Source organism: Ascaphus truei, chromosome 5 (assembly GCF_040206685.1).
Source record: "Ascaphus truei isolate aAscTru1 chromosome 5, aAscTru1.hap1, whole genome shotgun sequence".
Lineage (NCBI taxonomy): Eukaryota > Metazoa > Chordata > Amphibia > Anura > Ascaphidae > Ascaphus > Ascaphus truei.
Window position 1 is genome coordinate 25612315 of NC_134487.1, and position 18425 is coordinate 25630739.

Consider the following 18425-nt stretch of genomic DNA (forward strand, 5'->3'; position numbering starts at 1 on the left):
ATATATATATATATATATATATATATATATATATATATATATATATATATATATATATATATATATATATATATATATATATATGTGTGTGTGTGTGTGTCAATGAAAAAATAGTTTGCACTCACGGTTTCTCAAATGAAGGCAGATGCTCGTCCCATATAGAAACATGTACAGGGTAACCAGGGAAATCCAGGTAACAAAGAGACAGCACACAGGCTGCCCTGTGTTGTTAATACACTTTATTTACTTCATTATATTGCGGTGTGCTGTCTCTTTGTTACCTGGATTTCCCTGGTTACCCTGTATGTATATATATATGTGTATGTTGGGTGACAATGGGGAAAGACAGGGTTGCAGACCTGTCTAAGACATGCAAATGAACATACAGTAATATTTACAGTTGCTTTATGCTTTACTGTGGAGGGGTTTTGTCACTTTTTTTACCCACCATAACCTTAATGACAGTGGTGATTACCTAGTCTAGTCTCAAACCTGCTAGGCATTAAGACCAACCTCACACTGATGATACCCATCAAGGTTGAAACATGTATGTGAGTAGGTCTAATGGCTTTGCATCTCATCCCAGCCTCTGTTTAAAAGCTGTGTTTAAAACAGCATGCATTGGCTTAAGGATTGGCTTGTGTAATACGAGCTTGAGACAAAAGGTGGCACTGAGTGCTCATTTGCATGTCATTTCCCAGAATCCTTTGCTGCAGTGGAAGCGCTGTATGCTGGGTGACAATGGGGAAAGACAGGGTTGCAGACCTGTCTAAGACATGCAAATGAACATACAGTAATATTTACAGTTGCTTTATATATATATATATATATATATATATATATATATATATATATATATGAAAAAGAAAAGAGAAAAAGCGCCCGATCCTTGTGTAAAATCAGATGAACATTTTAATAAATCATGGACAAGACAAATGCACACTTACAATTTGTCTGATTAAAATAAGCATTTTATGGGACCTGCCCATGCACCAATCGAAGACTCCACAGTCACCTCCGCTCTGCAATCTCACGATCAGTTCGAGACCCAGTAGTTGAGAACGCCGTTTACTCCAAGGTGTATAGATTATCATCCGTCAGGAGCTTCTCAGCAGCGTGCGTCCGCCATTACTCCCACGCATGTGGTACTGGATACCGGAAGGACTTTCCTTGTGGTTCCTGTGTCTCTCTCTGGTGCCGAAGGCAGGTCAGCCACCGTAGTTGCAATGCAAACCGTCCCTACGCGTTTCTTCCGCCTTTGCGAAGGCGGAAGAAACGCGTAGGGACGGTTTGCATTGCAACTACGGTGGCTGACCTGCCTTCGGCACCAGAGAGAGACACAGGAACCACAAGGAAAGTCCTTCCGGTATCCAGTACCACATGTGTGGGAGTAATGGCGGACGCACGCTGCTGAGAAGCTCCTGACGGATGATAATCTATACACCTTGGAGTAAACGGCGTTCTCAACTACTGGGTCTCGAACTGATCGTGAGATTGCAGAGCGGAGGTGACTGTGGAGTCTTCGATTGGTGCATGGGCAGGTCCCATAAAATGCTTATTTTAATCAGACAAATTGTAAGTGTGCATTTGTCTTGTCCATGATTTATTAAAATGTTCATCTGATTTTACACAAGGATCGGGCGCTTTTTCTCTTTTCTTTTTCTAATAGGTACTATGGGAACTTGGTGAGCCCAAGAAGAAGCAGCCTGGACCTTTGTTTTATTCATTCATGGACTTCATTTGGACTTAAGTATCATTTTTTATAGTTTAATTTTTTGTATTTTTATGCTTTTTTATATGTTCAACAGACCATTTCATTTTTTCATATTTTTTGCACATTTTTTACAATTAGATTTTGTTTGATTAATGTTGCTATAATATATTTGATTCCAATTGTTATAGGTAGGCACTAGTTGGTTCATGTAAACATCATACTCAATTTTGATATTTGGTGCAACATTTTGGCACACGTCACCAGGGGGGCAGCAATTTGGGTGTGTTGAAAAAGGAGCGCTGTCTTTAAAACTGTTCCTATATATATATATATATATATATACACACACACACACACACATACACACATACACACACATATTTATCCTAATATATTTGTACACATTCATGTCATGTAAACACAATGCAGTGCAGTGGCCACAATTTGTACACATTTATGTAATGTAAATGCAACACAAATGATAATGTTTGGAAAGTGATATTTTAAGGTCATATTTAGGAAATTCATTGACAAGCCTTCACTTTGAATTAAACTGCCTTTTGTTTCCTGAATGGTTTCTCCATTCATATTGCAGCAAATAGCAGAGGAAAAAAAAAAAGATTATGAGTCGAGTTGACAGAAAGCTATCTTATAAATTCTAGCCAAGAGTTCAATGGTATATCATGATTGTTTAGTTTGGGGGGTTTGTACAGTAGCATTTAATGGCGTTCTTATAGAGTACCCTGAGATTAAATGTGTTTATTGATTTGAATAGTTAGTTTGCCTCGTAGGACTGAACATCAAACTGAACATCGCAAATTATGCGAAGTAATTAATTGTGTGTTCCACAAGATGCGTTGTGACTTGAAATGACAATTATAGATGTTACATTTAAGATTTAAAATCAATGAAGGAGAGGCAAATTGGAAGTGCATAGATGGTGCACACAGAAGAAATAATTAAAATTGAACATGCACCAAAGTACGTTGTATATTGCACACCACAAGTTCTAGAGAAGGTGCCAATTCCCATATAAAACACAATATTTGCTAATACTACAGTTGGCACAAGATTTATGTTCACCAACTGTGGTCCATTCCAGCCAGACATGAGGATTACTCTTGTGCAAATGTTATTCCAGTCTTCAGACAAGAAATAAGCTGGCCGAAAACAATACATTCACACAATACATATTTTCTCTTTTACAACACAAGTCAACACAAGTCAATGTTAATACTGTTGTTGTGGTGTTTGGCATCAAGCTTTTATGCAAAAAGGTCCCCATGCTCTATAATAGGGTGGCCAACTCCAGTCCTCAAGGGCCACCAACAAGTCAGATTTTCAGGGTATCCCTGCTTCAGCACAGGTGGCTCAATCAGTGTTGAAGCAGGGATATCCCTAAACCAAATAGGTTAGAATTTCAGGGAAATACATATCTAATAATAAAAGAAAAAGAGAGAGAACCAGTCCTTAAAAAAAGTGCACTCTTAAGACGTCAAAGTATTCCTACCAAGAACAGAAAAAATGTGTCTCTATGGCTCTCAGTAACACTGACCTCATCTATATGAGAAGAGAAATCGCCCCCCCCCGCCCCATAGGAGGCTCTTAACCTTACTCTAAAATACAACTTTTATTGGATTGTTAAAATTACTTGTACAAAAATAAGTGCTCATTATATACAAGTGATCCTTACAAGCAGTAAAACTGTCCACCCAAATGTGTGGTTTTTTGTGTCTCTGGTTCTTATATCTTGAATATTCGGTACATGTTAATACATCCGTTCACTAGAGCCACATTGGTCTCAATCTCTGCCAGATAAAAGTGAGAAGCCGAGAAGAACCAAAAGGGTCAAATCTGACCAACATTCATCACTCACAAAGTAGCCCAGACCTCCAGATACTAGCTCCTATGAATAGAAAGATAAAGTAGTGAATTAGGAAACGAATGCATCAGGGTAATAGTGTTGAAATGAGAGACAAGAAGAGAGTGTAATTCCTAAATCTAGAGATTATTGTTATTATTATCATTTATTTATAATGAGCCCACATATTCCGTAGCACAGAGATAGTGCACTATCAAAGTTCCTCATAGGCTACATGTCAAACAAATCGATCTATACATCTCAGATACTGTATACACAACTAAATGATTGGAAAAAAATCCTCATAGCTAAATAACAGGAGGGAACTACTTGGGCAGGCGTGGCCAACTCCAGTCCTCAAAGGCCACCAACTGGCCAGGTTTTAAGGATATCCCTGCTGCAGCACAGGTGGTTCAAACACTGGCTCAGTCAGAATTGAGCCACCTGTGCTGAAGCAGGGGTATCGCCAATACATGGCCTGTTGGTGGCCCTTGAAGGCTGGAGTTGGCCGCCCAAGTACTAAGGAGTGACCAGAGTCCTGCAGGTTCGCCATGCCATGTCAGGCAGTCACATGATCAAGTGCATCAGAAGGCATCTAATGTCACTCGCGCACCCAACTTGTGTTTCACCAGCATGATGGCTTCTTCAGGGATTAACGACCCCTTGATAGTTTACTGGTTGTTATAGCAACCGCATCTGTTGCCGGAAGTCTAGAGGCATTTTGTCCCCTTTAGTACAAATCAAACTTCATTCAAACTTAAATGAACATCCTAATGGTAAATCTCCATCCAGTGGGATACCTGTCTATCCATAAAGAGGAGATAACATATAACCCAATGCAATGTGTAGTAGCAGGTCCTAATAAGGGATAACCGCTTATTCCTATGTAATGTCCTTAACATTATAAAATATTTATAGTGATTATAGGGCATACAGTGGGATTGTTTGTATTACTTATCATTGATCATTAGTTTGTGTATAAACCAAAGTAAGTCATACATTCATTATTCATAGGCTCGTAGAGTGTGGAGAATATAAATCCACCTAGATTCTCTTCTGCTGAGTAAATTGTCCCAATCTCTTCTTTTATTGTTATGGGATGTGGTAAATGCCCTCAAATTTAAGGACTTTCTCATTCCCCCACGGGCCCCCATGACTCATGTACATGCCTAGATATGGGTGTTCCAAATCTATTTTTAGTAGATCCGATGTGCTCAAGACATGTCTCCTGATCTGTCTACAGGTGTCCCCCACTGACTTCATTCCACATTCACGTTATTAGGTAGATTACCCCAAATGTTTTGTAATTGATAAAATTACGGAGATCGAGTGACCACGAGGTGTTACAGCAGGAAAATTGTTTGCTCGTTTGCATGAATTTACAGGCCTTACAACCATGACATTTAAAAGATCCTTTAGTACTTGTCTCCAACCATGTTCTTTTTCTATTCTTCTTAAAATGGCTATGTACTAAAAAGATCTCTCAAATGTTTGGATCTCCGATACATTATATCGTGAATGTATCTGTGATTTGAGGTCTCCCTTAAGATCCTAGTCCTCTAGGAGGATATGCCAATGATTTTTTAGAGTGTATTGTCTGCCATTGTTGGTTATAGGTTCCAATAAATCTCACTATATTTTGTGTGATGGTTTTTGGGTTGTTTGTTTATAGTATATTATGCAGGGTATCCAACGCCCTTTTGATGCTGTTCTAGCTACAGTATATCCTCTTTCAATAAAGTGATGTTTCATAAGTGCTGCCTGTCTTTTAAATTTAGAACTCTCTGAACAGTTTCTTCTGATATTAAGAAGTTGTCCCACAGGTACGCCCCTTTTCAAGGATGATGGATGGTGACTATCTGACCTTAGGTAACCATTTGTTCCAATCATTTTTCTATAGACCATTGTAGACAAGGTCCTCTTAGTTGTTTTTGTAATCATAAGGTCTAAGAAAGTGATTGATTGTTTTTCATTTCTCATGTCAGTTTGAGATTATGGGTGTTCGTGTTGAAGGTCTGTACAAATTCCTCAAAAATTGACTTTTCACCCTTCTAGAGTATCAGAAAGTCATCAATGTATCTTATTCATAATTCATTATGCTGCATACATGTGTATATTCTTTTCCTAAAGACACTTTGTTCCTCCCACCACCCTAAGTATATTTAGCATACATTGGTGCGCATGTAGTGCTCATGGCCGTTCCCTGGATTTGATGGTAAAATATATAATTGAAAAGAAACTAATTATGAGTTAGAATTAATTTGAATAATGCACAAAGGCACTGTGCTTTTGATATTGTAGGCGTCGGGTGGAGAGGAAATACATTTCTGCTTTTAGGTCAGTATCATGTTATATGCGGGTGGTGTGTAAGGAGTCTATGTCCAAACTGGCTAGCAGAGAATCTCCGTCAAGCACAATGTCTTCTAAGCGTCTTAGTACATCCTTGGCATCTCTCACATAAGAGTGCAAGGAAACTACAAATTGTCTGAGAACCTGATCAACATATAACGTATATCTTCTCAGTGATACTCCCTTTGCCCGATACAATTGGGGCACCAAGGTGGTTTGTCACTGATATACGTTATATCTCAGCAAGTTACCTTAGAGATAATTAGCGCTAAGTTAATTAGTTAATTATGTGTTACTTTGAGACATCTTGAAAACATTGGCTTGCTGTTGACTCTAGATGATGGAGCTTGGGTGTTTTTGCCATGCTAAATTGCCCATATATGGAATGCAATTTGATGCAGTAAAAATTGGGTTTTTACCATATTTATTAAGAATTATCTATGCAAAATCACATCCCATTTACATGCACTTGATGCCTAAATTATCTACCTATTAAACACGATATGTGTATCGCCTCCCCCAGGCGATGAGATTGAAGGAGAGAGAAAGAGTCCATTATAAGAATATATCCCTCTTTCCTCATATAACACAAAATACTTAACCTATTCCAGTCAGACTGAGATGTTTTTAAAGAATTATATATTTACCAATATGCAACTATTTCACCTATATTATTCTCCCCCCAAGTTGAACATGGATAGGTATTTCTGGTAGAATATAAAGAAAGATATTAATATACATCCCTAAATCGGTTCTTGAAGTTGTCCTACATATTGAAACAGATGACTCAGCCAATGCTAAAAGGGGGATCTTTATCATAGCCTCACTGGTGCCAAACGTAGGCAACAGGGAGTTTTGCAGTCAGGAGACTGTTGATCTCCAGCCTGGCAGAGCCTGTCCAGAGGATGTGGGACCAAATATAAACCCTTAAATCAAAAAAGTTCACATACACAACACTAAGTGAATTCACTTGGTCACAGCTCCAATATAGGTTGCTAAGCGAGACTGCAGCTTTACAAACAACCAGACATGTTCGCAGCAGCTTTCCTGGTGCTGTGTCTCTTATAAAACTTTCAAAGGCTTCAACACCAGGGATATTCCTCTGGACATGAAAAGCAACTGTTCCCCATTAAAATGAGACGAGGGCCTGGAAACATTACGCACTGAGAAAGCAGATTTCACGCAGGTGGTGGGAACAGGCCATGTAGGAGCAATTCGTGACTTCAGGAACCCTTCATGGATGAAGGTCACAAGCAATAAAATGTGTTCTCTGGTTCGCATTTTAGTAAGCAGCCCGCTGGCAGCTCCTTGAAGGCTTTGGGGTTTGTAGGTTTTGAAAATGCAGTAACAGCTCAAATTTAGGCTCTGAAAACAAGTGCTGGTAGTTATGTTCCTACACTGAATACGGTATCTATTTTAAATAGAACTAGCCGTGTATTGTTATTCTCCATATACTTACTGATACTTGTAGGAGGCCAACTGCACAATATAAGAGGCCAGAAACCCAGGGGTGCTCAACTCCAATCTTCAAGTCCCACCAACAGGTCAGGTTTTCAGGATATCCCAGCTTCTCTACAGTCGAAGACTGAGCCACTGATTGAGCCACCTGTGCGGAAGCTGGGATATCCTGAAAACCTGACCTGTTGGAGGGTCTTGAGGACTGGAGTTGAAAACCCCTACAGTAAGGAATGGATAAATGATGATTTACCTGACCACAGTAGACACCATTCTAGCACTGAATGAATTAACCTGGAACAAGCACAGCAAACTTATCTTAGTCATCACCTTTAAATTAAATATTAGCTGTGCAGAACATTAATGTTGCAGACCAAGCAATATCCTACATATGTTTTTTTTTTTTATAAATAAATAAGTTCTGTACTATGAGAAAATACTTGTAGCATTTTTTTTACAAAACAACTCTGAATTACATTTTTAATGTATTATAATGTAACAAGCATTTTTGTTTCAATAGCAACTATTTACAAAGTCACATCCCCTTCCTCTTCTGAAACAGGCTCTGGCACACCCCTCTTTGAACCCTACCTTCTTACTAGCAGTACACCAATTGTATCTAATGACTGCCTGGTCACATGATCTTACCCATAGAACTTTACATCTTTGGTCCTCTTCTGCTGCACTGACAGCCATTTAGTGAACCCCCAAGCCGAATCTTCGCTAATCATTCTCAGGAGAACGGATCAATCGACAACTTAGGTAATTACTTATCATTGTGTGGATTCGATTGATGCACATATGAAAGGGAAACAATTGAAATAAAAAATAAAAAAAATGACAGCTTGGACTGCTGCTTTAAAGGAGCAATCCACGCACTTTATTTTTTACATAGGATTAAAGCAGGGGGTCTCCGGGAGCTGACCCCCATTAATTTAATCTCTGGGTACCCCCAGCTTCTGGAGATACTTACGTCTGTAGTAGGTGCCGGTAGCTGATCCAGATGAGCTAGCTAGGCTTTAAAGTTTGAAGCTCCTGTGTCATGCGGGCCAATAGGAAGCTGCACTGATGATGTCACGGCTTCCTATTGGCCCGCAAGGTGTGGAGCTTTGAAAAGCGGCCATTACGAGATCCCTACTAGCCGAGCAGAGTGGCTACCGGCACATACTACGGAGGTAAGTATCTCCAGAAGCAGGCGGTCCCTGGAGCTGAAATGACTGGGCTCAGCTCCGGAGAGACCCTGCTTCAATACTGGTTAACAAAAATAAATGATAATTAAAAAAGGAGCATAGATTGCCCCCTTTAAAAATGTAAACAAACGCAACCCCGGTAAGCTCTAACCCCAGAACCCACCACATGTGGTGGGTTCTGGGGTTAGAGCTTGCTGGGGTTGTGTGTTTGTTCATTTCAATTTTCAACTGTTTTCAGTTGTTTGGAGGTTGGTGGCCCCTCCTTCTAGGGTTTAAGCTGGCCCCTCCCCAGTTTTGAGTAAGGAAGGTTTTTTTCATTTTGCTGTATGGATAGGCTCACTGAAATCATTCTCCCTCTACAGAGGTAAAAGAGAACCTTACACAGTTTAGTGTTAAGACCTGCAAAATTTGGTTATGCCTTGACGTTGGCTTGCAGGCTTAAATGACCCTTATTCATGAGAATACTATTATTGAAGTATTTAACTATATACTAATTACTATATATTTTGTAAAATTGGATGTAGCATTGGGCTTTTCTGTCTTTTGTTGTATACACTTTAAATATCTCACAGTGCACCAGGGTTCCACATTCATTAAATTTGGGGTGTAATGCGCCATTCTTTGCAGCTCTCGGCCACACTCTCTTGTTTACTACTGTACCTTGATGTCCAGCCATATCACTGAAACATCCCCTAATGTCTTGGGAACATCGCCTGAAGTCATGTCACCAGATGGTTACCCACAAGCACTCTTTGTGTTTAATGGCAATGGTGAACACTGTATGGAGTACGGTACCATCAAAGATTTTCTTATTTGCATCACACAATACTTACGTTTCATCCGTGAAAGCTATCCCAAAATACTCCTTCTCCTTCAAATTGAAATGTGATGCAACAAGATCGAGCAGTTCCTTGGCCAAGAGCTTAGGCTAGGAAAGAGAGAAAAACTCCAGTTAGAAAAGGGTAAGAATGATGAAATAGTTTTCATAGCATAAGATCATCCACAGAATCTCTGATTAGTACACTTATGTCTGAAGATAAAGGCTCAGAAATTTTTGGATTTCACATATAAGGTGTCCCACCATGCCGTTACACAACATATCCAAGTACTGATGAGAAGGTCTCAGAAGGCTGGACACCTTGAATGTTTTTGGCCAAGTGTCCCAGCTGCAAAACTGGAGCAAATAACCCTTTGCTGACCATGAAGGGTTAGCTAAACCCACCATACAAAAGAGTGTCCAATTCCAAGTCCTACCCTAATGTTTTTCAGCCCCCCAAAAATCTAAAATCTTGCAGAGGGCCACAGGATTTCCCTGAGCATGGAGAGAGCAGGGTTGTTGCTAGGTGGCTGGGCACCTTCCTCCAACCTGATTGGCTGCATTACCCAGCAGCAGCCAATCAGGAGGAGGTGTCAGGAGCCTGAGGGTGGGCCTAAGGAGTGGAGGAAACAGCATGGAGCAGAGAGAGAGGTGTGTGTCTCTCTCGAGCGTGTGTGTGTCTCGAGCGTGTCACACCTTTCACCATTGAGTCCAGTATTTTTGGAGAAGCCACCTGGCACCCATAACTAGAAGAGTGTAATTTCTGAAAGTATCTTTCCTGGTAAAATATATTACAAATAAACAAAGCTGACAAGTACACCCTGTACTTTGCGATTCGCAAGAGCCCATTGATATCATCAAATAAGTCGAACATGACAAAATATATATTTAATTGCAATATTTTTTTTAGACTTTTTCCGCACTAGTTTTCAATGGCCACAGTGGCGTCCGTGGGACAATTCAAGAGAAAAGGTAAAAAAAATAAGTAATCGTTATTAGAAGCACTTTTACACATTTACATGCCATGTATTGTACATCCCCCACCCTCTTTGGAAGGAAAACCTTCTGTTGATACCACTCCCTAACATGAAAATATGATTTACTGCCTCAGTGAGCATAAGACCAAATGTTAAATAGCCATGAATATTTACAGAACTAGCAGTGATTTAGTTTACCAGGGTCTCAGTGACTTTAGATTGCTTTAGTTATTAGTATTCACACTGCTGTCCTGCTAACAGCACCTAGAAATACAGCAATACCAGGAGAGAGAGAGGTGCTACATTTGAGAAGACTTAATCAGGCATTTATTCACATTTCAATTGACATGACTTCAGGTAAACCAGAAACATGCACATTGTATAATATGCACAAAGCCAGCTGCGCCCACAGTGGCTCATAATAATGTAACAATATATTATATTTATCTAGCACCTTTTATTTCTAAAGTGCTATAAAACAGCACTTCAGCAGCATCCACATCCCAGGAGTAGAAAGAAAGCCCCCCCAAGTTGTTGAGCAAAGTGAGGGGGAGACACTGCGACTTGCTAAGCACGATTGAGCCTGGCAGAGGACGGAGTGCCGGGCCCCACTTCATGCAGTAGGTGCCAAAAATTGGCGTTATTTTTGGGGCGTTTGTCTGATAACACCAGATATGAGAGATTAGTGAATAGCACCTGAATATGCAATCCCTGCTGTAAAAATCCCTTTATCACTGGCGATATGGTTTTAGCAAATACTGTAGTTTGATAAATAAAACTGGTGTTAAATACTGATATTGCCAATATTTTTTATTGACCTTTAGTGAATCTAGGCCTTAGTTGTGTCTGTGGGAGGAGGGCAGAGAGAGGTCATTAAATATGTAAATTGAGGGTCTCTCAAATCAGCTACTCTTGGAAAAAAAGGATGTGAAGCCGATGTCCCATGTTAATTAAGTATGTTTACCAGACACTCAAAGGGCTAATTTTGCAGGACTGTCAAGTCTCATTCATTCAGAGTACATCTCATTGCCGGCATCAAAGGCCTCCTAGGATTCAATGAAACCTCTCTCCTAGAGTCCTCATTATTTGATTAAAATTGTATTTTATTGTCTCGAACAGTCACATCTCGTATTGCTGAAGTGAAGCTGAGGGGGTTACAGGGTTCAGTCTGATGAAAGCAATGTAGGGGGAAAAAAGGCCCCCCGGATAATTTTATATACAGTAGCTAAGTATCATGTATAAATATAGTGAAAGTTGTGCATGCAGAATCAGCACCTCCCCACTTTTGGCAAATAACAGATTTACAGTAGGAAGACTTGTTTGTACCGAGTAATATGGAAACATACTGCTATCTGTTTACCATCCCATGAGTACCGTGCCCTTGTTTAGAATTAGCTGTGCTGATTATGGGGCAGATTAATCGAGCATGGGCACATCTTAGCATTCTCGATTTAGCATTAAACTCCTATTGACGTGGATGGGAGTTAACACTGGATGGGGTGCGGTAACCGGTTTCTGGCGCTTCGTGAATCTTCCCCTATGTTTCTTACTTTTTGGAAAAGCATTTGTATTGGTTGAGGTGCTAGGTCTAATTCTTCTATGGTGTTATGTTAAAAATTGGGAGATTTTGGACGACGACGATCTCGTCTACATGGCCATTCACCAGTTATAATGGAAATGCCCTGGATGAGAGAAAGGGTGGGGTGTCTGCATTTGAAATATACAACACTGGAGACTACAACTATTTACTCTTTGGCTTCCTCCTGTAATGACCAGAATGGACACAGTTGAAGGAGAAGCTTGGTGGCAACTGGTAAGAACACACGGTGAGCTGGATGAAATCCCAATGGCAGCTCTCCTTGGGCAAGTCGCTCAGTCCTCAGGCACCAAAATTAGACTCAGGACAGGGACTCGTGCCTGCAAAATGGAATGTACAGTGCTGCATATACTGCCAGGGCCATATAAGCAAACATATTATTATTATATATTTTGAATGTCTTCAAAATAAAATATATTGACTAGGTTTCCATGTCTCCTTCTACCATGTATTTGATACCTTAAGTTTTTATTCTGCAGCTCTGTTATTGTTCACTAATATCCCAGTGGGTTCGTGGAATTCATACGTTTTCCCCCCATTAATATATAAAAGCATTTCTATATACTTGCCATTTAAACGGCACTGCATTTTTTTTTCTTCATCATCAACAGTGAAGGGGTTAACTGAAAGTCACCCACTTGTCATTTCATAAAATGATTAGAACAGAAGCCAGTACCAGAATGTGCATCTTTGCACTCATTGATGGAGCCTGCAAATATCTCCCAGAGCAGCATTGTGCTCTGCAGCTGGCACAGACTGTTAGTGCCTGTAACTACACTCGCATGACTCACAGATTCTCCCAATGAACAATGAGCCTGTGCTGGGAGCTCCACAGAGTGCAGAATCTCTGACCCATTGCAAGACCAAGGACCCCACACCAAATCAAATACTTTTCTATCTGAAAAACAAGGGCGCTGCACATTACTTTGCTCTGATAGGTTTTCTGCCTGAGCAATGCAGAGGAGACAAATGTAACAGTCAGAAGTAGCCAGAGAGAATGTATTTAATTGTATTCCTTATAATAAAGTCACATGTCAAGTTCTGATGAGCGGCTTTTTACAGTGAGATGACTATATATAATTTTCAATCTCACTTGAATCGTTTTTTTTCTGCATATTATTACCTTTAATTTGTAATGCTTATGCGAAAGATCACTTCCAGATACCAACAACATAAATACATACAGTGTCTGTGTTTTAAAGGAAAATAGAAAAAATGTGTGGTGCTCTACAAAAAAACCCCCCCAAAATATCTTTGAAAAAACTGCAAAATTCAATAAATTCATATGGTATTTTCTGAGATGAAAAGATCAGTCACCTTGATAAAGAGCTCACGCTCGAAACGCGTTGGTGGGGGTCTTTGTACCCTGTAATGTAGCTGTATCTTCTTGCTGGTTCCATTAAATTATTTTTGTATGGGTACACGCTCTCTTTGATTTCATTCAATTTTTATTTTTTTGTTTTTTCTTGAGAAACAGTGCCTGCTTTGTCCCTGCTTTGCGTCTGTGTTTTAAAGTAACATTCAAACAAGCTTCTTTTGGTTTCTACCCTCTACATGAATGTTTCAAAAAAAGCTAAATAATTGTGTGAAAAAAGGAAGACAAACGTGCGCTCCCTTTGTATGGAAAACAGTGTTTCTTTATTACATGAATATACTAAGATTTCATAGAAGTATAAAAAACAGTGCAATTAGAGAGTTGCATGTTTGAGTGATCGCTTGCTAAAAAATACTCCATTATTACTTTACTAGGTACTTTTTAATAAATACACCCAATAAAGTAAAGAGCATTTAAAAACGAGCAATATTCCCCGACCCATAGATTAAAACGTCTTCACAATCTGCAAAATAAAACGGGACAGATCCACTATGTGAAGACAAACTAAGAGGCATAAGAGAGTTTTTATTTTCAACCCCGCTGTACTACCGTTTTCCCAGAAACATTGAAATTGAATGTAGAAGTTCTGACGAAGGGGTGGCCACGCCCCCGCCGGCGGTACAGCCAATGAGGGCGAACCAGCCGCGCGAGGTCATAGCCACGCCCCTGGAAAACCCCAGCCACGCCCCCCCCACCATCACAAACTCTGCAGTCTTGTCCCAGACCGTAGATCGCGATGAAGCGCTGTGCATGCGCCGCTCCCCCAGCCGGGCGCGCGTGCTCCAGTGCACAGTGGGACTGTGGCCTAAGAGGAGGAGGAGTGGCCGGATACTTTGCTGAGCCTTGGGCCCGTGAACAGGCTTTTGGAGTCAGATCTCAGATGATAAGTGCTGCATGTGGTAGGGGTGAAGAGCTTGTTCACGTAGGCGGGTTGCTTGCCCAGAAAGTATGTAAACAGTAACATACAAATATAAATAAGGACAAACATCCAGAAACAGATACAAAGATGTAATGAGGGCCCTGCTTATAAGGGCAGAGATTGTTAAAGAAGCAATGCATGCAATTTCCTACATGTTTTTTTTTTAAATAAACCAATTCTGTAGTATTAGATAATACTTATTACATTTTTTTTCAATTCAACTCTTAATGCCATTTTAAAGAGTTTAACATAGCACACCTCCCCAGCAGTGCAAGATCTTTGCAACACTTTCCTATTTGTGCTAATATGTTGCCAATATTCCCAGCAGTTTGAGCTGTAAACTGTAAGAATAGATAACGTTACCTTAGTAATATAAGAATACATTGTAGCTGCTGAGTTACATGGACTAAAGCATGGGGGGGGGGAACGTCCAGCCCCCGGGAAGCAAGACTGCAAGATTTTTTTTTTTGGCCCGCCTCTTCCTACAGCACTGCCCCCCTCCCTTCTCTCCTCCATAATGCCGGGCTCCTTAGGCTCCACCCCTCTATCCCTCCCTTTAGGCTCCGCGGGCCTGCCAGTCTCTCAGCTGCACTGGCCATGCTGCTCCAGCAGCCCATCCACGGGCCCCAGGTAACCCACATGCCCCCTTATATCCCCTCCCAGGCACCTTACCCACCCCGAGGGGGAGGTGCCTTATTTTTGTGTGTGTTTGCAAAGGTGGGCTTATTGTGTGTGTCTGTCTCTGTCACTGTCTCTGTGTGTGTCACTGTCTCTGTGTGTGTCACTGTCTCTGTGTGTGTCACTGTCTCTGTGTGTCTCACGGTCTCTGTGTGTCTCACGGTCTCTGTGTGTCTCACGGTCTCTGTGTGTCTCACGGTCTCTGTGTGTCTCACGGTCTCTGTGTGTCTCACGGTCTCTGTGTGTCTCACGGTCTCTGTGTGTCTCACGGTCTCTGTGTGTCTCACGGTCTCTGTGTGTCTCACGGTCTCTGTGTGTCTCACGGTCTCTGTGTGTCTGTGTGTCTCACGGTGTCTGTGTGTCTCACGGTGTCTGTGTGTCTCACTGTCTCTGTGTGTCTCACTGTCTCTGTGTGTCTCACTGTCTCTGTGTGTCTCACTGTCTCTGTGTGTCTCACGGTCTCTGTGTGTCTCACGGTCTCTGTGTGTCTCACGGTCTCTGTGTGTCTCACGGTCTCTGTGTGTCTCACGGTCTCTGTGTGTCTCACGGTCTCTGTGTGTCTCACGGTCTGTGTGTCTCACGGTCTCTGTGTGTCTCACGGTCTCTGTGTGTCTCACGGTCTCTGTGTGTCTCACGGTCTCTGTGTGTCTCACGGTCTCTGTGTGTCTCACGGTCTCTGTGTGTCTCACGGTCTCTGTGTGTCTCACGGTCTATGTGTGTCTCACGGTCTCTGTGTGTCTCACGGTCTCTGTGTGTCTCACGGTCTCTGTGTGTCTCACGGTCTCTGTGTGTGTCACTGTCTCTGTGTGTCTCACTGTCTCTGTGTGTCTCACTGTCTCTGTGTGTCTCATTGTCTCTGTGTGTCTCACTGTCTCTCTGTGTGTGTGTGTCACTGTCACTGTGTGTGTGTCTCACTGTCACTGTCTGTGTGTGTGTCTCTGTGTGTGTGTGTGTGTCACTGTCTGTGTCACGGTCACTGTGTTTGTGTGTCACTGTCTGTGTGTGTGTGTGTGTGTGTCACTGTCTGTGTCATGGTCACTGTGTTTGTGTGTCACTGTCTGTGTGTGGCAGCAGCCGCCTGAGGTAATTAAGGACCTGAGTATCAACAGGGCGGCGCGGGTAAGCAGCGCTCCGGGGGGGAGAGGGTATAAGAGGAGTGGGGGATGGGGGGGAGGGGGTATAAGAGGCTTGGGGGATAGAAGAACGCATCTGCGGTGGGAGAGACACCTCATTACCGCCTCTCCTCCTCCCCACACCGGGCAGCAGTTGTGGAGGGTACCTGCTCCGATCCTCTCCTGCTCCCCCCCCCCCCCGTGCACTTACACGGCCCTCCTCCCCACACCAGGTAGCAGTTGCGGAGGAGGGTACCTGCTCCGATCCCCCCCTGCTCTGCCCCCCCCCCGTGCACTTACACGGCCCTCCTCCCCACACCGGGTAGCAGTTGCGGAGGAGGGCACCTGCTCCGATTCCCCCTGCTCAGATTCCCACCCCCCCCCCCCCCCTTGCGCACTTACACGGTCCTCCTTCTCCCCACACCGAGCAGCAGTTGCGGAGGGCACCTGCTCCGATCCCCCGCCCCCATCAGATTTCCCTCCCCCTATGTGTGTCTGAGAGAGAGTGTGTGTGTGTCTGAGAGTGTGTGTGTGTCTGAGAGTGTGTGTGTGTCTGAGAGTGTGTCTGAGAGAGTGTGTGTGTGTCTGAGAGAGTGTGTGTGTCTGAGAGAGTGAAAAAGAGTGGTGGAGCACTGCCTAGAAAAATGAAGGGCTGGAGGCTGATGACAAAATTAAAAATGCTTTATTCTAAGGCATAAATAGACCGAGCTACAAAAAAAAGGTTCTCTAACGCGTTTCGCGTGTGGGGCTGTGGGGCCCCGGGCAACTGCTCAGCGTGCCCATATGTTAAGACGGCCCTGCGATATATTCCATTTTGGTGTTGAATATGAAGAACCTTAGTATTCCCCTGATTTCCTACTGATTCTCAGTTACACTCTGAGCAGGGGTGCACAAATTTTCTTGGGGGGGCGCGCTGGGGAGCGTGCATGAGGTGAGGCCTCTGTAACTCACGTACCTGGTCGCTGGCGGCTTCTGGCGACGCATCGCTGTGGCAACGCGTTGCTGTAGCAACATGATGTCACATGATGTTGTGACGTCAGAAGACACCAGACAAAAAGATAAGAAAGAAGCAGGCAGGGGGCGCAAGCAGTGGGGGAGAGCAGGCAGGGGGGCACAGACTAAAAAGTTTGTGCAGCCTTGCTCTAGAGCAGGGGTATGCAAAGTGGGGGGCGTGCCTATGGGGTGGGAGATTTTCCAGGGGGGGGGTGCAGCGGCTAGAGAGATCCCACGCTTTCCCCCCATGGCATTTAAATTAAATGTCGGGGGACCGCGCGAGGCCTCTGCAGCTTCTCCTACCTGGTCTTCGGCGACGCGTCGCCATGGTAACCAAGCGTCAAATGATGCCGTGGCGTCACGTGACGTCGAGTTGCCATGTCAACGTGACGTCGCATGACCTCGCAACATTATTTGATGCCGGAGCCGAGCAGGAGAGGGGGCGCGAGCCAGGATGTGAGCAGGCAGGGGGGCGCAGGATCAAAACTTTGCGCACCCCTGCTCTAGAGCACGTGTTGCCAACTCCAGTCCTCAAGGGCCTGGTATTACGGATATCCCTGCTTCAGCACAGGTGGCTCAATCAGTGGCTCAGTCTTCCACTGAGCCACTGATTGAGACCCCTTTGCTGAAGCAGGTATATCCTTAAAACCTGCCCTGTCGGTGGCCCTTGAGGACAGGAGTTGGCCACCCCTGCTCTAGAACTTTTTAGAAGCATCAAGAACCCTATCCATCTGCTTCCTTTCTTCCAGGACACACATATCGAAGTTTTAAGCATTTCCTCACACAGCAACACGTCAGCTAAGCTCAGGGCGCTTCAGCTGGTGGCCCGAAAGCCAAATGCAGCCTGTGAGGGGCCTTGATGTGGCTCTCAGACTCTCTGCTCCTGCTAATTTCATCCCGGTTGCTTGGGCAGCTAAGTGACACTTTCTATTTCGCCACTAAAAAAATGCATATTAATTAGACAATTGTTAATCAATTCAAATTATGATCAAACTTTTGGAAATCTTTTGAAGTTTTCGCTGAAACACAATCTGCAAACCAAATTTCCATACGTTTGCCCATCTCTGGATAGCACATCTGCTTTGGTTGAATATCAGGGTTTCAAATACAAGGAGACCGTGCTAATTTTAAGCCTTGGTAAGGACTAAGGCCGGGGCCATAGAGGCTTGATCAGGGCGGAGGCGCGCTGACGCTGAGGCTCGCCTGCTGAAGTCAGCGCGATTCCATGGACTTGCAGGCGAGCCAGCGTGCGCGAAGGGAGCCGGGGGGAGGTGGTTGGAGGCGGGGCAGTAACGTCGCTGGGCCAATCGCCCACGACGCACTACGTCAACGTCACGGCGCCGACGTCACGGCGCCGTGACGTTGACGCTGCTTCAGGCTGATTGGAT

At 43.1% G+C, this 18425-nt stretch overlaps 1 protein-coding gene across 8 annotated transcripts in view; it reads right to left on the reverse strand.

The window, feature by feature from the left end:
* Positions 1 to 18425, reverse strand: part of FRMD4A (FERM domain containing 4A) — a 523694-nt gene that overhangs the window by 203228 nt on the left and 302041 nt on the right. For all 8 annotated transcript variants that reach the window (XM_075599524.1, XM_075599522.1, XM_075599523.1 and 5 more), the window contains exon 3: positions 9403 to 9497. In XM_075599524.1, the coding sequence (XP_075455639.1) occupies positions 9403 to 9497 (95 nt within the window). The remainder of the gene's footprint in view (positions 1 to 9402; positions 9498 to 18425) is intronic.